Below are 19,841 nucleotides of genomic sequence, written 5' to 3'. Positions count from 1 at the left end.
AAAAATGAAAATTCGCTCATCATTTACTCACCCTCACGCCATCCAAGATGTGTATGACTGACTGACTTCTGCAGAACACAAAGAACTTTGAGGCTACAAGAGCACATTAATGCACCATAAAAACAATAAGACTCCAGTGGTCAAATCCTTGTCTTCAGAAGCTATATAAGTGTGAGTGAAAAACAGATCAATATTTAAGTCCTTTTGTACTATAAATCTCCACTTTCACTTTCTTTTTCTTTTGTTTTTTATGATTCACATTTTATTGTACATATTGCCGCCACCTGGGCAGGGAGGAGAATTTATAGTAACAAAAGATTTAAATATTGATCTGTTTCTTACCCACACCTATCATATCACTTCCAAAGACATTAATTAAACCACTGGAGGTGTATGGATTACTTTTATGCTGCCTTTAAGTGGTTTTTGGAGCTTCAAAGTTCTGGCCACAATTCACTTGCATTGTATGAACCTACAGAGTTGAAATATTCTTCTAAAAACCTTTGTTTGTGTTCTGCAGAAGAAAGAAAGTCATTAACATCTGGGATGTCATGAGGGTGTGTAAATTAAGAGAGAATTCTCATTTTGGGGTGATCTATCCCTATAAGGCTTTTGTTTAATATTTTTTTTTGCAATTCAATATGCTGTATTCTCCTGCTCATATAAATTTAAGGAGAGAGTAGTCTAATGTCACAGGCACAAATAGAGCATTTTATTAAGAAAAACTGCCATACACAATAAGTGTGTGTGTGTGTGTGTGTGTGTGCGCGCGCGCATGCGTGCGTGACCCTTTCCTGACTGTATGTGTGTTTCATACTTGAAAAGAAGTCATTTTCATCAGAAGTGTTGGAGGTATCATCTGGTTACTGAGACGTGATCTCTTCTCGCAGATGGTCTCTGAAGAAGTCCTGACCTGAAATTTAATGATCTTTAATTGTTACTAAATTTTTTTGCAAACATACAATGCTTTTTCCACATTTAAATCGTAAAATGACAGCATCATAATAAACAATACAACAGTAGTGGGGGCCTGGGTAGCTGACTACCACTCCTGGAGTCGCAAGTTCGAATCTAGGGTGTGCTGAGTGACTCCAGCCAGGCCTCCTAAGTAACCAAATTGGCCCTGTTGCTGTGGAGGGTAGAATCACATAGGGTAACCACCTCATGGTCGCGATTAGTGGTTTTCGCTCTCAATGGGGTGCGTGGAAAGTTGTGCGTGGATCGCGGAGAGTAGCATGAGCCACCACATGCTGGGAGTCTCCGCGGTGTCATGCAAAACGAGCCACGAGATAAGATGCGCGGATTGACTGTCTCGGAAGCGGAGGCAACTGAGATTCGTCCTCCGCCACCCAGATTTAGGTGAATAACCGCGCCATCACGAGGACCTACTAAGTAGTGGGAATTGGCCGAAAAGGGGATAAAAATTAAAAACAAATACAACAACAATACAACAGTAGTGTAGTTAAGTATGGTTAAAATTTGTGAATGCAATGGTACAGTATGGTTATTTGAGTTATATGATTACTCATAAAACCATACTGCCATACATTTAAAGCAAGGGTCACCAATAATAAAGACATCAACCAAAAGGTTCACCTGTGTTCTCAGGACGAGTATTATTCATAAATGTCAGGTCAGTGCAGATTGTGTGTTTTAAATTGTTTACGATTTATTTATTACGATATCTGTTGGCCAAACAATGGTTTTTTATCTTTGTAAATTGCCAATTAAGTACATCTTTGCTATTTTATCAATCATTTTGTGCTTCATAATTGTTTTATTTTTTTAAATAATTGTAGGACAACATACCCCGCTTGGTCAATGTGTGTTTAATAATCTGAATATGGATATGAATAATGATCTTGTAATGACCAAAGATGCTAAACAGATGAGATTGTAGATTGCATTAAGATAGACAAATCTAGTTTCATGCTTTAGCCTCGCTATTCATTTTATGATTTGTTCATTCCTAAAACAGAGATTAATATATTTTCTTTGACATATAAAGAGAAATAGACCTAATCAACTGTTCTTGGCTCTTTATATAGCTCTCTCTATATATCCTATATTACCCTGCAAGCTAATTTGCATTGGCCAGAGTGCATTTATAAGATTACTTCTAGCAAGCAACTCGAGGCAGTTTTATTTATATAATATTAAAAATTGCTTAACTTGATGTGTTTTTCAAGTTTGATGGTAAGTTCTTGAAAGCCGATACCGTCATTGTGTATTTTGCTAGGCAGGCAGAGAAGACATTTAAAAATGGCTTTTGGCACTAAAATGCATTGAGCAACACTATATCTGAACGGTAACCCTCGTTCTGCGGAAACTCTCGCGAGCCCGCATTGTTGCTGGGTTACGGTTATAGTCTCGTGAGAACAAGACCAACTAGTCTATTTTAATTGAACACTATTTATTTGTTAATTTCAAAGTAGCGAGGAACAGCACTTTTTTTTTTTTTTTTTTAATGTAGTGGAGTAAAAAGTACGAAATTATGCTTTTGAATGTAGTGAAGTAAAAGTTTCCTAAAATACTTTAAAGAACAGATACCTAAAAAATTTACTCAAGTACAGTAACAAAGTAACTACTTCGTTACTGTCCACCACTGGTTATTTGGTGTCTACTGCTCTGTACCACCAGCACACAACTATGCCTGGTCACTTTGTGGAGGTCAGCAGCAATAAAACCACTCCAGCAGTTTTTTAGCAAAGCTCATATATTTAAACACAACCTTGACAGGTGTCCACCCATGTCTGCTTCACTTTTCTGGGAAATCAGGTCCATCATGTCTCTGAATGCAGCATATCTTGAACTAAGACATGCTGTCAGGTTGCTTTCCTTCCTCTTCAACATTTTTTATTTTTTACTCATCAGATCTTCATAGTCCCTCCTAATCTCATAATTTTGTTAATTTATTAAAAGGGACAGTTTCGTTTACTCACTCTTTTTGTTTCTAATCTGTATGACTGACTTCTGTGGAACAGGAAAATAGTTCAACAAAACATTATCTTCTGTCACCATTCACTTTTACTGCATCTGTTTTACATCCAATTATTTATTTTCCATAGAATGCATTTTTTGGGTGAACGATGCCGTTAATAATTCCAATGGCTGGTCCATAAAGTCTGTTCTGTAATATAACTCTGTAAGTAAGTGATTGCAGGTGAGGATGTTTAAACAAAGACTTGCTAGAGTCTGCAATAGCCCCTTGCTGAGAGGGGTCATGGCCCCCCAGCCCGAAAATGAGCCTGCATTTAAGGCAGGCAAGAGATTTAAGCACCAGAGGAATATCCCATAATGCAAGATTACGACTGTAATCTGGCTAAATCCTGAAATGAAGAAATAGAAAATTCTCTATTAAACAGTACAGTGAGGGGACTAAATAGATAAACATCTTAAAACCTGTTCAATGGATGTTAAAAGAACATAGAAAGCAATTTTGTAGCGTAGTGGTTCTCTTTTGTCTATGATAAAAGACCGTTTTGAGAGAAACTCTTCACTTCTTAGAGCAAATCTCTCATTTTGTTGCATTTAAAAGCCAAGCGCTTTGGCTGTGAGCTGTAGGATTAGCCGTGTTTAAGGAAAGCCCTGTGGAAAGATTCCATTGATCCAGCTATAAAAACCTGCTGAAATGTATTTACAAGACTGACATTGGGACTCCTAACAATGTCTATTCTCTCCTCTTCTGTCTCTTGCACACTTTGCCCTTCTCTGAGAGTGCTGAATAAGTGCTATTGTGTGAAGTACACTCCTGCCCCTAGGCAGACCACCCACCACACCCCCTACCCCCCGCCCTGCCCATATAGGGCCATGCTGTCCCTCTTTCATTTGCCAGAGAGAGGAGGACTGCCTCAGTTTCTGCGGGACAGTTGTTACTGTCATCCCTGTAGTCCTGACCTTCTCCTCTATTCCACCACACCACTCTCATCTTCCTCTACAGAGGAGATGCAGGCTCTTGCGGAGCCCTGGGACCCGGCTGTTGGCACTAAGTGCCCAGCAAGGGGTGAGTTAGCCAATCACAGAGTGAAGCCAAAGGAATGTAAGCACCAGGAGTTGTTGGCAATGGCTCTGGGAGTGAATCTGGGCAGAAAGGGAACTCTGCTATGGAAGCCTTTAAAAATCTTGGCTTGTTCACAGATCTCCCCATCGCTGCTGAGCAGACGCACCACAATCAAGGATGGACAGGAGAAACACTACAACTACGAAAAGTTCCACAACTTTAAGGTGGGTAATGTTGACGTCATGTCAATTGGCATAATTATGAATTTCAGACATGTAAAAACCGCTCGCGTCTTAAACTCGTAATTCTGCAGTTAAAGAAATGTTCAGTACAAGTTAAACTCAGTCGAAGGTTTTTGTACCATAATGTTGATTACCACAGAAAATTATTTCGACTCGTCCTTCGTTTAAGCAGAGATCACAGTTATACAGTAGGAAGGCAATTACAATGGAAGTGAATGAGGTCAGTCCATAAACATTACAATACACACTGTTTTAAAAGTAGAGCCACAATACGTAAATATTATACATGTTAACACGATTTAACTGTAATGAAATCGCTTACAGGGTTACCGGCATTGCGTCGTCATGGCAACAATGTTGCAATATTGGATATAACTTTACCCTGATGTTAGTAATCGATTTTATCACACTGAAATCATGTTAACATGTATTATGTTTATGTCCTGTGACTATAATTTTGAACTAATGTTTATTTAAATTTTTATGGACTGGCCCCATTCACTTCTATTATAAGCGCCTTATTGTTACTGGGTTTTTTGCTTCTTTTATTTTAATAAACGAGAGACAAGTCAAAAATATTTATTGTAGTAATCAATATTTTGCCACAAATGCTGTCGATTGAGCTCAACTTGAATTAAAGTTGGATTTGAAAAGCTCTGACTACTTGCACTTGAATGTCATGGTATCATGTGAAAGGAGCCAAACTCACAGCAGCTTAGTAACTTTTTGGCTGAACTTCATTCAGTTGAATTGGGTAAACCCAACTAAATTAAACTCTTCAATGTAACTCAAATAAGACACTTATTTAATTACTAACTAGTGAAAGTGAATGTTGGCATACTAAATACATGCTGGTTGGAAGAATTACAGAGTGTAGTTTAGTAGTGATGGGTCGTTCATGAACGATTCGTTCATTTTGAACAAATCTTTTATGTGACTCGGAAGAACGAGAAGTCTCAGAGTGATTCGTTCATTTTTTATGTGAAAACCGCATAGGTGCTGTACAGGAAATAGAAATGTTTAGTTCACCTCTCGAGTCTTCTGGTCAGAGTAGTTCGTTCTTTTGTCACGTGACAGCCGTATACACTGCATTGCTCACACAGGAAACAGAAATGTTTAGTTCACCTCTCGAGTCTTCTGGTCCTAGACGTTTGTTCTTTTATCACGTGACAGCTGTATACGCTATGCACATACGGCTGTCACGTGACAAAAGAACAAACGACTCGGACAAGAAGATTCCAGAGATGAACTAATGATTTCTGTTTCTCATCATTTGTCCTTGGCTGCATTATAAATGTTTCCTTATTGGGACTATAATCAAAGTAGATGTGTTTGGGGGGGATTTGGCTATTGAAAATGTAACATCTTAATTTAATTCAGCTCAAATGAACGAAATGACGTGGAAAAAAGATTTGCTCATTTTGCTGAACGAGACTCAAAAATCCAAGTCAGTAAAATGATCCGATCTTCCCATCGCTATAGTTTAGTAACTATGCTATGGTTAGCACAGCATTTGCTCAATGAAGCAAGCAATCAATTTCATGTGCAACTGTCCTCATTACCTCAGACTCCACTCTTCACCATAATGGTAACCCCCAAAACTTCAACATAACAGATACTCTTCTAAATTTCAACATTACAAAACATTAAACAGTAACAGGTATCCCCCTTTTTATTCATCTTGCACAAAAACACATAAAATAACACTTAACATTTACGCTCCCTATCATGTCCCATACAAAGCATGCTGGGAAATGGAAATCCCCTGCCCAGTTTCATCTATGCATTAGCACCATATAAAGTATTAATGTAGTTCCAACTCAAATGGATTAAGTTAACTTCAGTTTTACAAATTTAAGTGGATAGAATGCAATGAAATCAAGTTGTGACAATTTTCTAGAAAAGAAAATTGAACAAGCAGCAAAAATCCTTTTTTGAGTGTAGTTAAGTTTGGTACCTATACAAATATTTGTTGATGTGCATTCTTATTACTGGTATATAGAGGTGAAATAAATTAGTGATTAAGTATTTTGTTTGTCGTCATCAACAAAGCTGCACATGGATCCATGTTTACACTATAAGAGTTCGCATAATTACAATAATTCCGACATGACCTAAACACGCAGCTACACTCATGGCTTCCTGGAATTGAAATGGGATGCTGTTTTTATCAGTGAGTTTTATTGTAGTATGATGTGTTGTTCAACTGCCTTATGTTAATTTTCTGACAATATTTGTAAAGGCTTGGTACAAATTCTGCGAGAGTCATAGCAATAAGCCTGTGTCTATCCTATGAGCCTAATTGCCTAGGCTTTTAATCCATTAACAGTGGTATTGATTGATAGGATTGATTGTCCAGGTCAATAACCTCTCACTGCTGAGCTGATGAATGGATTCTCCCATTTCATGCCTTCGGCTTTTGAAAAATGATTGAGGCTGAGAATGAACACACATCCTTATCTGAATTACTTTTGTTCTTTTCAAACCCTGAAATAGCAAAAGAAATAGCAAAAAAAAGCTCATCTCATTTTAATGTCACCTGGAAGCAGGCTCCAAAATAAACACTTGCAAAGTGGCAAATGCAAGTCAAAATTGGCTTTGGTGTGTAAAAACAAAAGCGTAGTAACTCGATAATTGGCTAGTAATATTTTTTAGGAACTACAATCAGATGGTTTAAATCAAACTGTAAGAATGATAATCTGATCCTTATTGATTTAAGAGCCCTGAGTGACTTAAAAACACCTATACTAAAGGAAACATCAGTGACTGGGGGGACAAAATAAGAAAAAATATCTAAATAATTGAAGTCATTTGGACAAAACATATATTTTAATTAAAATAATGCAAAATGCAATTTCATGGCTGGTTAATAAATGGCAGGTAGATTTTCTCTATTCCCCCGTCACTGGCAGGTGTGTTCATTTAGGTGTAAATCTTGAACCCTTCCTAGAATCTTCCTCATGAAGTCACCTGCAGTCATAACAGCAACATAAGTTATTCAGTTTCCTCCTTATCCCTCCTGAGATCTAACACTTTGTCTCATTATAATAGTTACATTTCAGCATTCATATGCCTGGGGTTTATTCCTGTGAAACCCTGCTCTGTGTGTTGCATCTTTTCTTCTTTTCATCTTTGTGCTGTGTTTTGACAAGGGCGTGTATGGAAACATGCTTTGCGTGTGACTTTCAGCAGCCATGGTAACAGATGCTTGGCATATTACTTTCTTCAGCAATCCTGTAAAATATTTCACAAGTATTATAATACAAAAAGCAGGACTGTCTCCACAGGGGGTCCACCCTACTTATAATCTCTTTCGTTGCCACCCTCTAGTCTTTACTTACAGGTCTGATTATTTCTTTATCACTTTGCTTGAGAGCAGTTTTGTTGCTGAAGTGCTGCCTGTCATCAAACTGACCCCTCAGTGCTTGGTTAAAGGGAGAGTCCACACAAAAATTAAAACTCTTTCATCATTTACTAACCCTCCCAGATTTGTATGACTTTCTTCTACAGAGAACAAACTTAGATTTTTAGAAGAATATTTTCACTCTGTTGTTCCATACAATGCAAGTGAATGGGTACCAAAACTTTGAAGCTCCAAAAGCACAAAGGCAGCATAAAAGTAATCCATAAGACTCCAGTGGTTAAATCCATATCTTCAGAAGTGGTATGATAGGTGTGGATGAGAAACAGATAAATATTTAAGTTATTATATAATATATATATATATATATATATATAAATCTCCATTTTTCACTTTTGATTTTGGCTATTCACATTCTTCATGCATATCGCCACCGACTGGGCAGGGAGGAGAATTTATAGTAAAAAAAGGACTTAAAGCTGAAGGATGTAACTTTTTCTGTGTTAATATATCCCACCCCAGCTTAATATGCAGAGATTGCCGCTGACTACCACCCCTGGAGTTTGCGAGTTCGAATCCCAGGGTGTGCTGAGTGACTCCAGCCAGGTCTCCTAAGCAACCAAATTGGCCCGGTTGCTAGGGAGGGTAGAGTCACATGGGGTAACTTTCTTGGACGCTATAATGTGGTTCGCTGTCTGTGGGGTGCGTGGTGAGTTGTGCGTGGATGACGTGAAGCCTCCACACGTGCTATGTCTCCGCGGTAACGCGCTCAACAAGTCACGTGATAAGATGCGCGGATTGATGGTCTCAGACGCGGAGGCAACTGAGATTTATCCTCCGCCACCTGGATTGAGGCGAGTCACTACGCCACCACGAGGACTTAGAGCGCATTGGGAACTGGGCATTCCAAATTGGGGAGAAAATAAAAATAAAACAAATATGCAGATACTGCCATTCATTGGTTAATTTTCTTGAAAACTGAAAACACTGCATCTCTGTGGCACTATGAAAATTCCTGTGTTTGTTTGAGTGTCCCATCTCAAGAGAAACAATAACATTGACTTGACCAATGGCGTGAGTTGGGGGCGAGACTATCTGTTCGATCAATGGCAAAAGCTGTTTTGAAAACAATGTTTATTTTTGCAATTCTGTTTCGCTGAGCTAGTGGTGCAGAAATTACATACTTCAGCTTTAAATATTGTTTCTCACCCACACATATCATATTTGTTTCTGAAAACATGGATTTAACCACTGGAGTCTTATAGGTTTCTTTATGCAGCCTTTATATGCTTTTTGGAGCTTCAAAATGTTTACAAATTGTACCCATTAACTTGTGTTGTATGGACCTACAGAGCAGAGATATATTTCTAAAAATCTTTGTTTGTGTTCAGCAGAAGACAGTCAGTCATACACATCTGGGATGGCATATCAGGGTGTGCAGCAAAGCGATTATCTGTATTTGTAGTTGTTCATATGACAAAATTATCTGTATTTGTCTCTGTATTCGGATAGAACTGGGTGTGGGCGGGGCTTAAACCGGAAGTGCGTTTAAACTAAATGAAACGCCCATTTTTAAATGTTACTCTTACGTTTATAGTTTCTATTAATAAAATATGCCTTGTGTATGCCTTTTCATAATAATAGCCTAATAATAATAATTATTATTATTATACAATTATTATTTAATTAAATTATAATATTTTTCTTACCAAATGAAGCTGAATTTGTTGGCCACATTAACTGTGGAATATATTGTTAACTTTGGTTTCTCCTGGTATTTCTGATATTAATATCTGCATGAAACAGAATTTCCGATTGTCTGTGCATGTATAACAACATTATTCTGGAGTCAGGAGGTGTCAAACAAAATGTGAAATGTCAAGCACACATTCTGCAGTAAATAATAAATACAAATTCAAAACATTCAAGCATTAAAAGAAATATAATAAATCAATATAGCCTACAAACAGGTGAAAGTCCCATAAGTCTATCAGGAATTTTTATGATAGGACACCATTATTTTGTTAAATAATAATAATGTTACATTTCTATAGCCCCTTTTCAGGGCTCAAGAACACTTAACATTCTCAAATTTAGCACAGTTTACAGAAGAAGAAGAAAAAAGACAGAGCATGTTTCAGTTTCTTCGTTTTACATGAGGAATACTCCTAATAAATGAATACTCTATGGAGCATTTAAACCTTTATGGAGCATTTTAAGAATAAAGTCTTAACCAGGTTAATCGCTCATGTGGATATAAATGTTTTCAACTTTAAGAGACGGATAGACGAGCTCTGACGTTAAATCACTTCATGTCAGGAATTTAACATCGCGCTCAGGTTTAGGCTATAAATAATACATGAGAATCACGTGTGAATCGTGTGATACTTTAACAGACATTTCAAGAAGTGGAAAGTGTATATGATGTCGTATCTTAATTAATGTTACACTTGATAAGCTCCATATGCGCACAATTAACAGAGACCACATACGGAGTCGAGACCGTGGTCATCTGATCATTTCCATTCATAAAGTTTTCACTTTAGAAATATTGGCTGCACAGATTCATAAATTCATTGTAATTTGGTATAATTTTTTATCCTTGTGTTTCTTGGATAATCAGTCATAATAATATTTTTTGTATTTTTTGGATGAATCCATTATTCGTTTTGAAGTCATTATTCGTGCCTTTCCGAATAAGGTATTCGGCTTCAGGCACATCCCTAGGATTGATGGTGAGAAAATGATGAGAGAATTTTCTCTTTTGGGTGAACTATCCCTTTATGATCTCAAGGTTGGACGTGGACATCAGCTTAATTAACTAACAATTAAATTTAATACAATTATTAAATAACTTAAAATAGAGTAATTTGTAATAATAATGAGAATTTTGCAAAATAACCTGGTAAAATGTGTAGAATAATAATGACAGTAAAGGATCTTAATGCATCACAGGAAATGTTTGTCCAGTCTAAGTAAGACTCTCTCTGTTTGATGTATTTATACTGCAAGATACTCCGGAAATGTTATCACTCATATTCTGTTGAACTTTCACTGTGAGCTTTAGCTGGAAATTGATAGATGAATGAATCACTGGCCTTGTAGTGTATGTGTGTTATGTGTGTATTTCCAGTGTGTGTTTGTGAGTGCTTTGAATGTGTTTCTCACAATGACTGCTTTCTCTTTGGTATAGGTGCACACCTTCAGAGGGCCACACTGGTGTGAATACTGTGCTAACTTCATGTGGGGTCTTATCGCCCAGGGCGTCCGTTGTGCAGGTAACCCTCCATCAGTCACAAACCCTCCCACACAAATGGACTGTCTATCAGAATTATGGGACCTGCCAAGAAGCATCCACAGAAAGAATTGCTCATGTTAAATTACAACCAAAGGCAGTTCTACATAACATAACAATGTTTGATTAGCTGTTGAACTTGAACATGATGGCAACCTGAGGCTAAATACTGAAAGTGAGACCTGGGACAATAAGGATTTATTAAACTAAATTATAAGCTAATGTGTGGGTAATTAGCATTCCTAAATGACACCTGGTCTAAACCAGTTTAGTGCTTTCTGTCGAGTGTTGACTATTTATAGTGCTGCATATTGTGTACAAAATAGAGTATCGTGAAAGAGGCACACCTAGGTAAACCAGGACAATCTTTTTTGTATTATTGCAGAATGAAATCTGGCTGCACTCCAAACCACACACACAAACATACACAGGGCTGGGGAGTAACGAAATATATGTAATGGGATTATGTATTTAAAATACAAAATATAAGTAACTGTATTCTACTACAGTTACAATTTAAATCACTGGTAATTAGAATACAGTTACATTCAAAAAGTATTTTGATTACTGAAGAGATTACTTTGCATTTTATTGTCATTTTTTCATTTAATATTTAGTCCTTTCAGATGGAAAACATTTATACATATAAATAATGCGATCCAAAGTGCATTCGAACAGCGGTGAAACACTTTCTTATGATGTGTTACATTCATACGAGCAGACAGAGAAGTAAGTTTGGAGCAGAAGAAATAGAAATAAACCTTGTGTAAATTGTCAGCTTTACGCTAAGATAAAATGCTATTTCTAGCCATTTTACATGCACATGTTACCAGGCACGATCATATTTTTTTATCAAGAAAATTCACGTTGGATCATAATTTCTTTTTTTCTAGTAAGTAGTGATATTAGGGCAAAAATCTTATTCTTGATAATAATTTTTGTATTGTTTTCCTATAAAGATATCTAAAAATCCTTAAAACAAGATCAATTAGATTGATCTTGTTTTAGAAACAACACTGCATAAGATATTTAGGTTTTTCAGAGAATGTATTTTTAACATGTATTTTGTCTTACTGTACTGGCAGAGTTTTTATAGTCAAAACAAGTGAAAAAATCTACCAGTGCTGAAGAAGCAATCCAAAGTATTTAGAATACGTTACTGACTTTGAGTAATCTAATGGAATACGTTACAAATTACATTTTACAACATGTATTCTGTAATCTGTAGAGGATTACATTTCAAAAGTAACCCTCCCAACACTGAACATGCAACAACACATGCACAGATGCACTTCAATCCCGTCCAATGTCGTCCAATCCCACCTCAGAACAAAATTGGGCTGTACTGTACTGTATGACGAAATAGCACTTCACTAAATAACACTTCTATAGAAGTTATGTAGATGTGATGCAAATTATTAGGAAGATAATTTTCCTGCATTATAAGTTGGATCTTATGAATTGTACTATATTCACTCCAACATGGAACAGAAGAGACAGGGTTCCCACGTTCATGAATATCAGACAATTTTTTTTCATTGTAATTTACTGGCCTGGAAAAGTCATGGAAAAGTTCAACCTTTAAAAAAATCATGGACAAATAATGGACATTTCTTTAGTGATTATAGTTATTTCTAGTTATGTTTGGATCCAAAATATTTCTTTAAATTGCTTTTTGTGAGTGTGATAATTTTTTAATTAATTAAATACTTATTATTATTTTAAATGTTACTAATATATATATATATATATATATATATATATATATATATATATATATATATATATATATATATATAATATATATTATGACCACTTGCCAAAACGGCGTTGGCCCGCCAAGGCATGGACTCTACAAGACCCCTGAAGGTGTCCTATGGTATCTGGCACAAAGACATTAGCAGCAGATCCTTGAAGTCCTGTAAGTTGCGAGGTGGAGCTGCCATGGATCGGACTTGTTGGTCCAGCACATCCCATAGATGCTCAATCGGATTGAGATCTGGGGAATTTGGAGGCCAGGGTAACACCTTGAACTCTTCATCATGTGCCTCAAACCATTTCTGAACAATGTGTACAGTGTGGTAGGGCACATTATCCTGCTGAAAGAGGCCACTGCCATCAGGGAATACCATTGCCATGAAGGGGTGTGCCTGGTCTGCAACGATGTTTAGATATATGGCATGTGTCACATTAACATCCACATGGATGGCCGGACCCAGGGTTCCCTAGCAGAACATTGCCCAGAGCATCACACTCCCTCCACCGGCTTGTCATCTTTCTACAGTGCATCCTGGTGTCATCAATTCCCCAAGTCAACAACGCACACGTACATGGCCATCTACGTGATGTAAAAGAAAATGGGACTCATCGGAACGAAAGCTATCCCATCTGGTCCAAACCGACAGAAGGTCTATTGTGGCACAAGTCACAGAAAATGTAAATGATGGTTAACGGGAGGAGTCACAAAATAGTGCATTGCACCCTAATTTTTCCAAACAAAGCCTTCCACAAGAAATGCATATGGCTTGTCTTGTACATCATACAGTGCTAAGAGCTCCTTTTTCCATTTTATCACTGACGGGGAAGCTCAGAGTCTCTTTTATTTACTGACATAACCTCTGCGGCTTTATCATAGGTCATACCACCCATAGAATGTCAACGGGACTGCCGCGTTATGTTAATTTATGCTAAGCTTGTAGGCTCATCTTGGTAGAAGGGCTCTGGCGCTGTGTCTGTTTGTGAAGTGTCCGTCAGTGTAACGATGCCGGGCGGACACATTACAAGGGTTCCTCCCTTCACACCAGTGTTTATGCTGTAATAATGATAAATGCGTTAATCGCGAATAAGAAAATTTTTAGGTTTAAGTAATAGCATGCATTAGCGCGTTATTTCTGACAGCTCTAATATATATATATATATATATTATTATTATTATTGTATTTCAGAGGTTTTAACTCACATCTTCTGTCTGTCCTTCAAATATAAGCTTTACTAATTCCTAAACCCTCTTCAATACAGGATGTTCATTTAGATGTGACCTAGATAGGCAAATGCACCTTTATTCCGTAATTACAGGTTTGGTCAGATCTCATGTTAACATAGAACTAGTACACAAACTCAATCCAGTCACAAGGCTTCACTGTTGGTTTTTACACTGTAAATGGTCTCATCCATTTGGACCATTATTCAAGCCTTTTCTTTTCACACAGTGACCTCGTATTTCACACTGGCCCCCAAGCAAGCTGGTGTCATCAGACACATTGAGAATTAGTGCAGATTTAAATGTGTCCACAGGCCCACACGGAGGAGCACAGTGTTTTTCTTTTTTCTCTACGTGGCCTAAAGACAGTAAAGGAGGAGTTCAGGAGGCAGTAAAAGTGACAGAGTGTGTGATTAATGGGATTACTGTAGATTAGGAACAGTGGGACAACATGTGTATGCCACTGAAGACAGGGGGAGACAGACAGAGACAGACAGACCACCCTAGTTCACATTCTGCTGCGTACACCCATAGCTCCTGTATCAAGCCAGAGTTAGGGAACCAGGTCGCTTACAACTGAAATCTCATGATTAGGCTAACATTGAATCTGCACACTTCAGAAATCTGTGTAATGGGTTTAAATATGGTCAAATTAGTTAATGGTTAAGTGTGTATTTTTTTTCTATGTTAAAATACTTATGTTAAATAACTAAAATACGATTTTAAAATACTTCCTATTCCAGCTTAATGTGCAGAGACAACCATGTATGCCATTGATAGGTTGATTCCAAAATGCATTTATTAAAGCGTTTTCTGAAGAAAATGTGACTGGGGTTTCCTGTGCAAAAGTCAGAGCAAGGGTCTTTTGGGGGGGTTGCTATGTGGTTGGTTACTGGCCCAAGTCAGAAGAGCTCTTTGATATTTTGGTCCTTAAATATTGCTGAAATCCCTCCTTCAATGTAAGTCAATGGGGATTTTTTGCAAAAATCATAAGTATGAGCTCTTTGAAAGGTACTAGCCATGAGGTTGTCATGTTTGTATTATAACAGTGACAAGTTACGTGCCAAATTTAATATGTAGGGTTAGGGGTTGGTTCAAATCAAGCACCACTAATAAGGAAAAACAAATATACAAACTTACAAAAAGTTATGGGGAATGTGTAGAATGACGTTTGAATGACGCTTTCAGAGATCCTTGTGGTCCAAGTTATGACTAATTAACAAAATATGTGTGAAAACGCATATGGGCACTAAGTCTTTGGGGTCAAGAGCAGCAGCATTGTTTCAGTCCAGCAGGTATCCATCACACATATGACAACAGAACTTCATATGACGCACAACTGTACGTGTATGTATGTAGGCCTGCTGACAAACACCCAGAGTCACTCAAGGTTAAGCTCTTAGATTGACAGAGCCATGAGCACACACCAGCATGTGATAGATATTCTGACACTGTACCACCCAGCTTGACTGTGACTGAAGATATACACTCAATTAGACCCCTAGAAACACACTCTCTCTTGGAGTCAGTCTTTTTTTCTCATTGGAGACAATAGAGTCCTGCTCTGTTGACATTTTGACCTGTTACTCTTACAGACTGTGGGCTGAACGTGCACAAGCAGTGCTCTAAATTGGTGCCCAGCGACTGTCAGCCAGACTTGCGCCGGATCAAGAAGGTCTTCAGCTGCGATCTCACCACGCTGGTCAAAGCCCACAACACACCACGGCCAATGGTTCTGGACATGTGTATCAAAGAGATCGAGCACAGAGGTTCTGATCACTTCTGAAATGCAGTACTATAAATGTGATTGGTGATTTGTGTGTTTCAGAATAAATGGGAGATCCCAGGCTCAGACCTTCTCTACTCCACCTGTGGCCTTCAGCAAAGCACTTAATCACTGTCTGTGGGCACCCCACAGCTGCCCTTTGCTCTGACCCCTTCCCCTGTCATATATCAAAATGTGCAAGAAGAAGAATCCTTGGATACCTTTGCAAATTAAAATAACAGGGAGATAACCTAACATTCTTTGCATTTTTACTTGGAATTGCATCTTGAGTCAGTAGATTTTTATGCGCTGTTATAATCGAGCTAAAGCGTTCCAAAACAGTCACTTACGAGGTTCCATTTCAGTTAGCATGCTCCCTGTGCAGGGAGTAGAAAGCAAGACAGCTCACCCACAGTATGCTCTTTTGGATTTTATGCCAAATTGTTTACGGCTAAGTCCAAGTAAATGTGTCTTACTGCTGCTTCTTTCAGGGTTAAAATCAGAGGGTCTCTACAGAGTGTCTGGCTTCACAGAACACATAGAAGACGTCAGGCTGGCCTTTGATAGAGGTGTGTATTAGAATAAGTGTAGGACCTTCACGTTATTGCTGCATCAAACCTGAAGAACTCGGGGTAATATCCACCATAGACCCCAATATTTATATTAATGCTCTGTCAGTATGGTTTTTCAATGGCTGATGTTTAAACATTTAAGTTTGTTCTCCCCATTCAGTTATATCCTTGAATGAACTCACAATAATTGCTCACGTAACCTTAATTTTCCATCAACATTCAACCTGGGTGGAAAAACCCAAGCTTTTCCACTCAAAACAAGCAATGCGTCTTAGTATAGTGATTAATCAATTATTCATAAAACATAACTAATTCTGTGCAGATGGTGAGAAGGCAGACATCAGTGCCAGTTTATACCCAGACATCAACATCATTGCTGGAGCTCTGAAGCTTTACCTGCGGGACCTGCCCATTCCAGTCATCACATATGACGTTTACTCCAAATTCATACAAGCAGCCAGTAAGAGACTTCAAAACATATTCAATTATAAATATCCTGGAATCTGCTCTTGTAATCTATGTTTGAATGGCCCTTAATAGATGTAGACCGATATATTGGTTTTATCAATTAATCGGTGCCAGTAGAACTATCAGTTATCAGCAAAAATCCATACCGATAGTTTATTTTTATTTTATTTTTTTAAATGTCCTCTGTGTTCCTCTGTGGCCAGCACTGGTGGATTCTACGGTTAGAACGGCTTGGTTCTACAGTATAAAAGCGCACTTTCGAGTTGAAATAAAAACCTATTGACAATATTCATTCATATTTTCATACCCTTCACCTGGTGGATATATATCTGTATATACAGTATTATAAAAAGCTTAATTTGGTAAATACTTAAATATAGATTATTGTAATGGAGCTAAGTCTCCGTCCTTTCAAAATAAGAGTCCCTGGTGTGTTTTGGGTTTGTTGGTTAGTTAAAAGTCCCACATTATTCACCACGCAAACATTGTTTTATTTTTGCATAATGTGTTAATGCAGGTTTTATTCATTAACACATTATGCATTCTGTGGTAACACTTTACAATAAGGTTCCATTAGTTAAGGAACTAACAAAGAACAATACTTTTACAGCATTTATTCATCTTGGTTAATGTAAATTTCAGCATATAGTAATAAAACATTTTAATCAAAAGTTGTATTAGCTAACATTAGTTAATGCACTATAAACTAACAATGAGCAATTGTATTATTATTAACTAACATAAGCAGATATTAATAAATGCTGTAAACAGCATTGTTAATTGTTAGTTCATGATACCTAATGCATTAACTAATGTTAATGAATGGAATGTTATTGTAAAGTGTTAGCCATTATGCTATCAGCCTGTGCTAAAACATATGGAGTATGTGGATTAGTGTCGCTTAAAGCAGAAGTATTGCATTTCTGTAAATGTACAGAATTTTGAGAACATATCGAGGTCATGTGCAATTTCTAAACAGTATGTTTTCTTGATCAGAAATAATGGACCCTGACTCTAGACTGGAGGCAGTTCACGATGGTCTCCTTCAGCTTCCCCCCGCCCACTTTGAGACCCTGCGTTACCTGATGACACACCTGAAGAGGTAAAGTGACTGAAAATGTACATATTCAGTCATATTCTCTGGTCCCTTAGGTAGTGCTCCCATAGTTCTGGCTCTGTGCCACATTGAGCTGGTGGTTTTTGAGGTTTTTGTTGCATTTAAGCATTTACTAAGCTTTAAAAGTGAGTTTACTTCCTTTTTCTTTGCAATATAAAGTACTTCTAAGACTGATTAGAAGGGAACTAGATACATAATATGGCCCTTTAGTTCAGTGCAATTCAGGAACTCGAAAATGTATGCAATGATCCTTAAGGATTTGGGCTTTATATCTGACCTGTTGAGCCAGCTCGGTCACATTTATGGAAACATATCAGTTACCTGCCTGCTCATGTATATTACCAAAATTGTATTGTTTATTTATTTTTATTTTTCCAAGTCTTTCCTCTTCCCATGTTTTTCAGGGTCACCATGTTTGATAAAGACAATTACATGACCGCAGAGAACCTAGGAATTGTTTTTGGACCAACGCTCATGCGGCCGCCAGACCAGAACACGCTTGCCACTCTCAACGACATGAGATACCAGAAACTGATTGTTCAACTCCTGATAGAGCACGAGGACATTTTGTTTTAAATAGCTAAATGGAAGAATTCTGTGTTTTGAGACTTCACACAGAAATGGACATGAAGCAAAAGTCACTTTGCTAATCCACTTTGTTGCAGCATGACACAAATGTTAAAGATTTTCAAATATATCGAATCAGATTTTACATTCATATTTCACTCAATGTCTTTCTCCACCCCCAGTAGTGGTATATTTTTTAACACATGCTGTTACGCAAGTAATAACATTCTGCATTCAACATTCACGCTACAGAATGAATTATAAACCGATAAATGATGGACATTTTGTTTGATCAAATGATTTTGATGCCAAATAAGTATGAAGCATTTGCTAGCATTGTGAAACAAATATAGAAAAAGTATACAGTATTTTTGGGGTCATGAGGTTGGCAAAATGTATAGTGTGTTATAATGGCCAGACAATTGAGATCCTATGTAAAGCACTTTTTAATTTTAATTTTACAAAGAGTGTAAATAGTTGTTTCATATTTCTTGTTCAATCAGAGTTGATAACGCTGTATTTAGAGTAATCCATCGCTCCCTTATATCATATATTTTTTGTTTTTTTTTGTTTTTGTTCACCATGAAAACAATGGAGTTGTCTACATCATCACTCTGTAACTTGACAAAATGTTTCTTTCAGCATTTATTTACTGCTTGTTCTCCCTCCTTGGACTTTAAACTCTCCTCCCATTTAAAGAATGACACTCAACAAAATTGCTTGTATTGTATTCATCTTATACAGTGACACTAGCTCCTGAGCCTACAGGCTTGAGGCAAGATCAGTCATTCACCTACCATGAGAAAAAAAAAGTACCATTGCCTTGGTCTAAGTTTTTTCAAGCTGTATATTTGATCTAAGACCTTTCTACAGATTTGTTTTGTTAAAATATTTTCTGTGAAGAATGTAATTATGATTGTAATTTATGAAATGCTGATTTATTAAATTATGTAAATCTGTTTACTAATTTCATTGTGAAATTATTTTCTGGCACATATAGCCCTGATGATATTATTGTTATTTATTTGTATTTATTTTTTTACCTCTTATTAACAGTATGTGAAATATGCTGTTGTGCTTCTCAACCACACACACACAAACTTGGTTAGCTCTGTTTAGCGTTAAGTTTGGTTTTGTGTTCCAAATTCTGGGGTGTGAATGGCACCATTGTTTTAGTGTAGGGCAGCTTAGCCAGTATGTCCCAAAGTGACTTTTGCACTACATCATGGGCACAGTGAGAACTTGAAACCAGCCTCAACAGACCAATTAGAGAGAGAAAGGAGGGTGTGTAAGCAGCAGGTGAAGTATAAATGAATGAATTCATGGCTTACTATGACTACATTAGACTGAGATGTGAGGCACTACAAGATGTTGTAGGCTAGGATTTAGAATCAAAAGTCACAAAGTTTTCCTGCTGGATGTTTTCTCGAAAGAAACTGAAGACTTAACAGGACAGTCTCTGAGATTCAAACTG

The 19,841-nt window shown here is 37.3% G+C and overlaps 1 protein-coding gene across 2 annotated transcripts in view; it reads left to right on the top strand.

Moving 5' to 3' along the window:
- Positions 1–19,324, top strand: part of LOC127454480 (beta-chimaerin-like) — an 87,099-nt gene extending 67,775 nt beyond the window's left edge. For both annotated transcript variants that reach the window (XM_051721721.1, XM_051721720.1), the window contains exons 7-13: positions 4,138–4,224; positions 10,797–10,881; positions 15,474–15,647; positions 16,135–16,212; positions 16,538–16,675; positions 17,680–17,785; positions 18,205–19,324. In XM_051721721.1, the coding sequence (XP_051577681.1) occupies positions 4,138–4,224; positions 10,797–10,881; positions 15,474–15,647; positions 16,135–16,212; positions 16,538–16,675; positions 17,680–17,785; positions 18,205–18,376 (840 nt within the window). In that variant the 3' untranslated portion in view covers positions 18,377–19,324. The remainder of the gene's footprint in view (positions 1–4,137; positions 4,225–10,796; positions 10,882–15,473; positions 15,648–16,134; positions 16,213–16,537; positions 16,676–17,679; positions 17,786–18,204) is intronic.
- Positions 19,325–19,841: the final 517 nt, after the last annotated feature.

Source organism: Myxocyprinus asiaticus, chromosome 16, assembly GCF_019703515.2.
Source record: "Myxocyprinus asiaticus isolate MX2 ecotype Aquarium Trade chromosome 16, UBuf_Myxa_2, whole genome shotgun sequence".
NCBI lineage: Eukaryota > Metazoa > Chordata > Actinopteri > Cypriniformes > Catostomidae > Myxocyprinus > Myxocyprinus asiaticus.
This window is presented reverse-complemented; position numbering and strand designations above follow the sequence as displayed.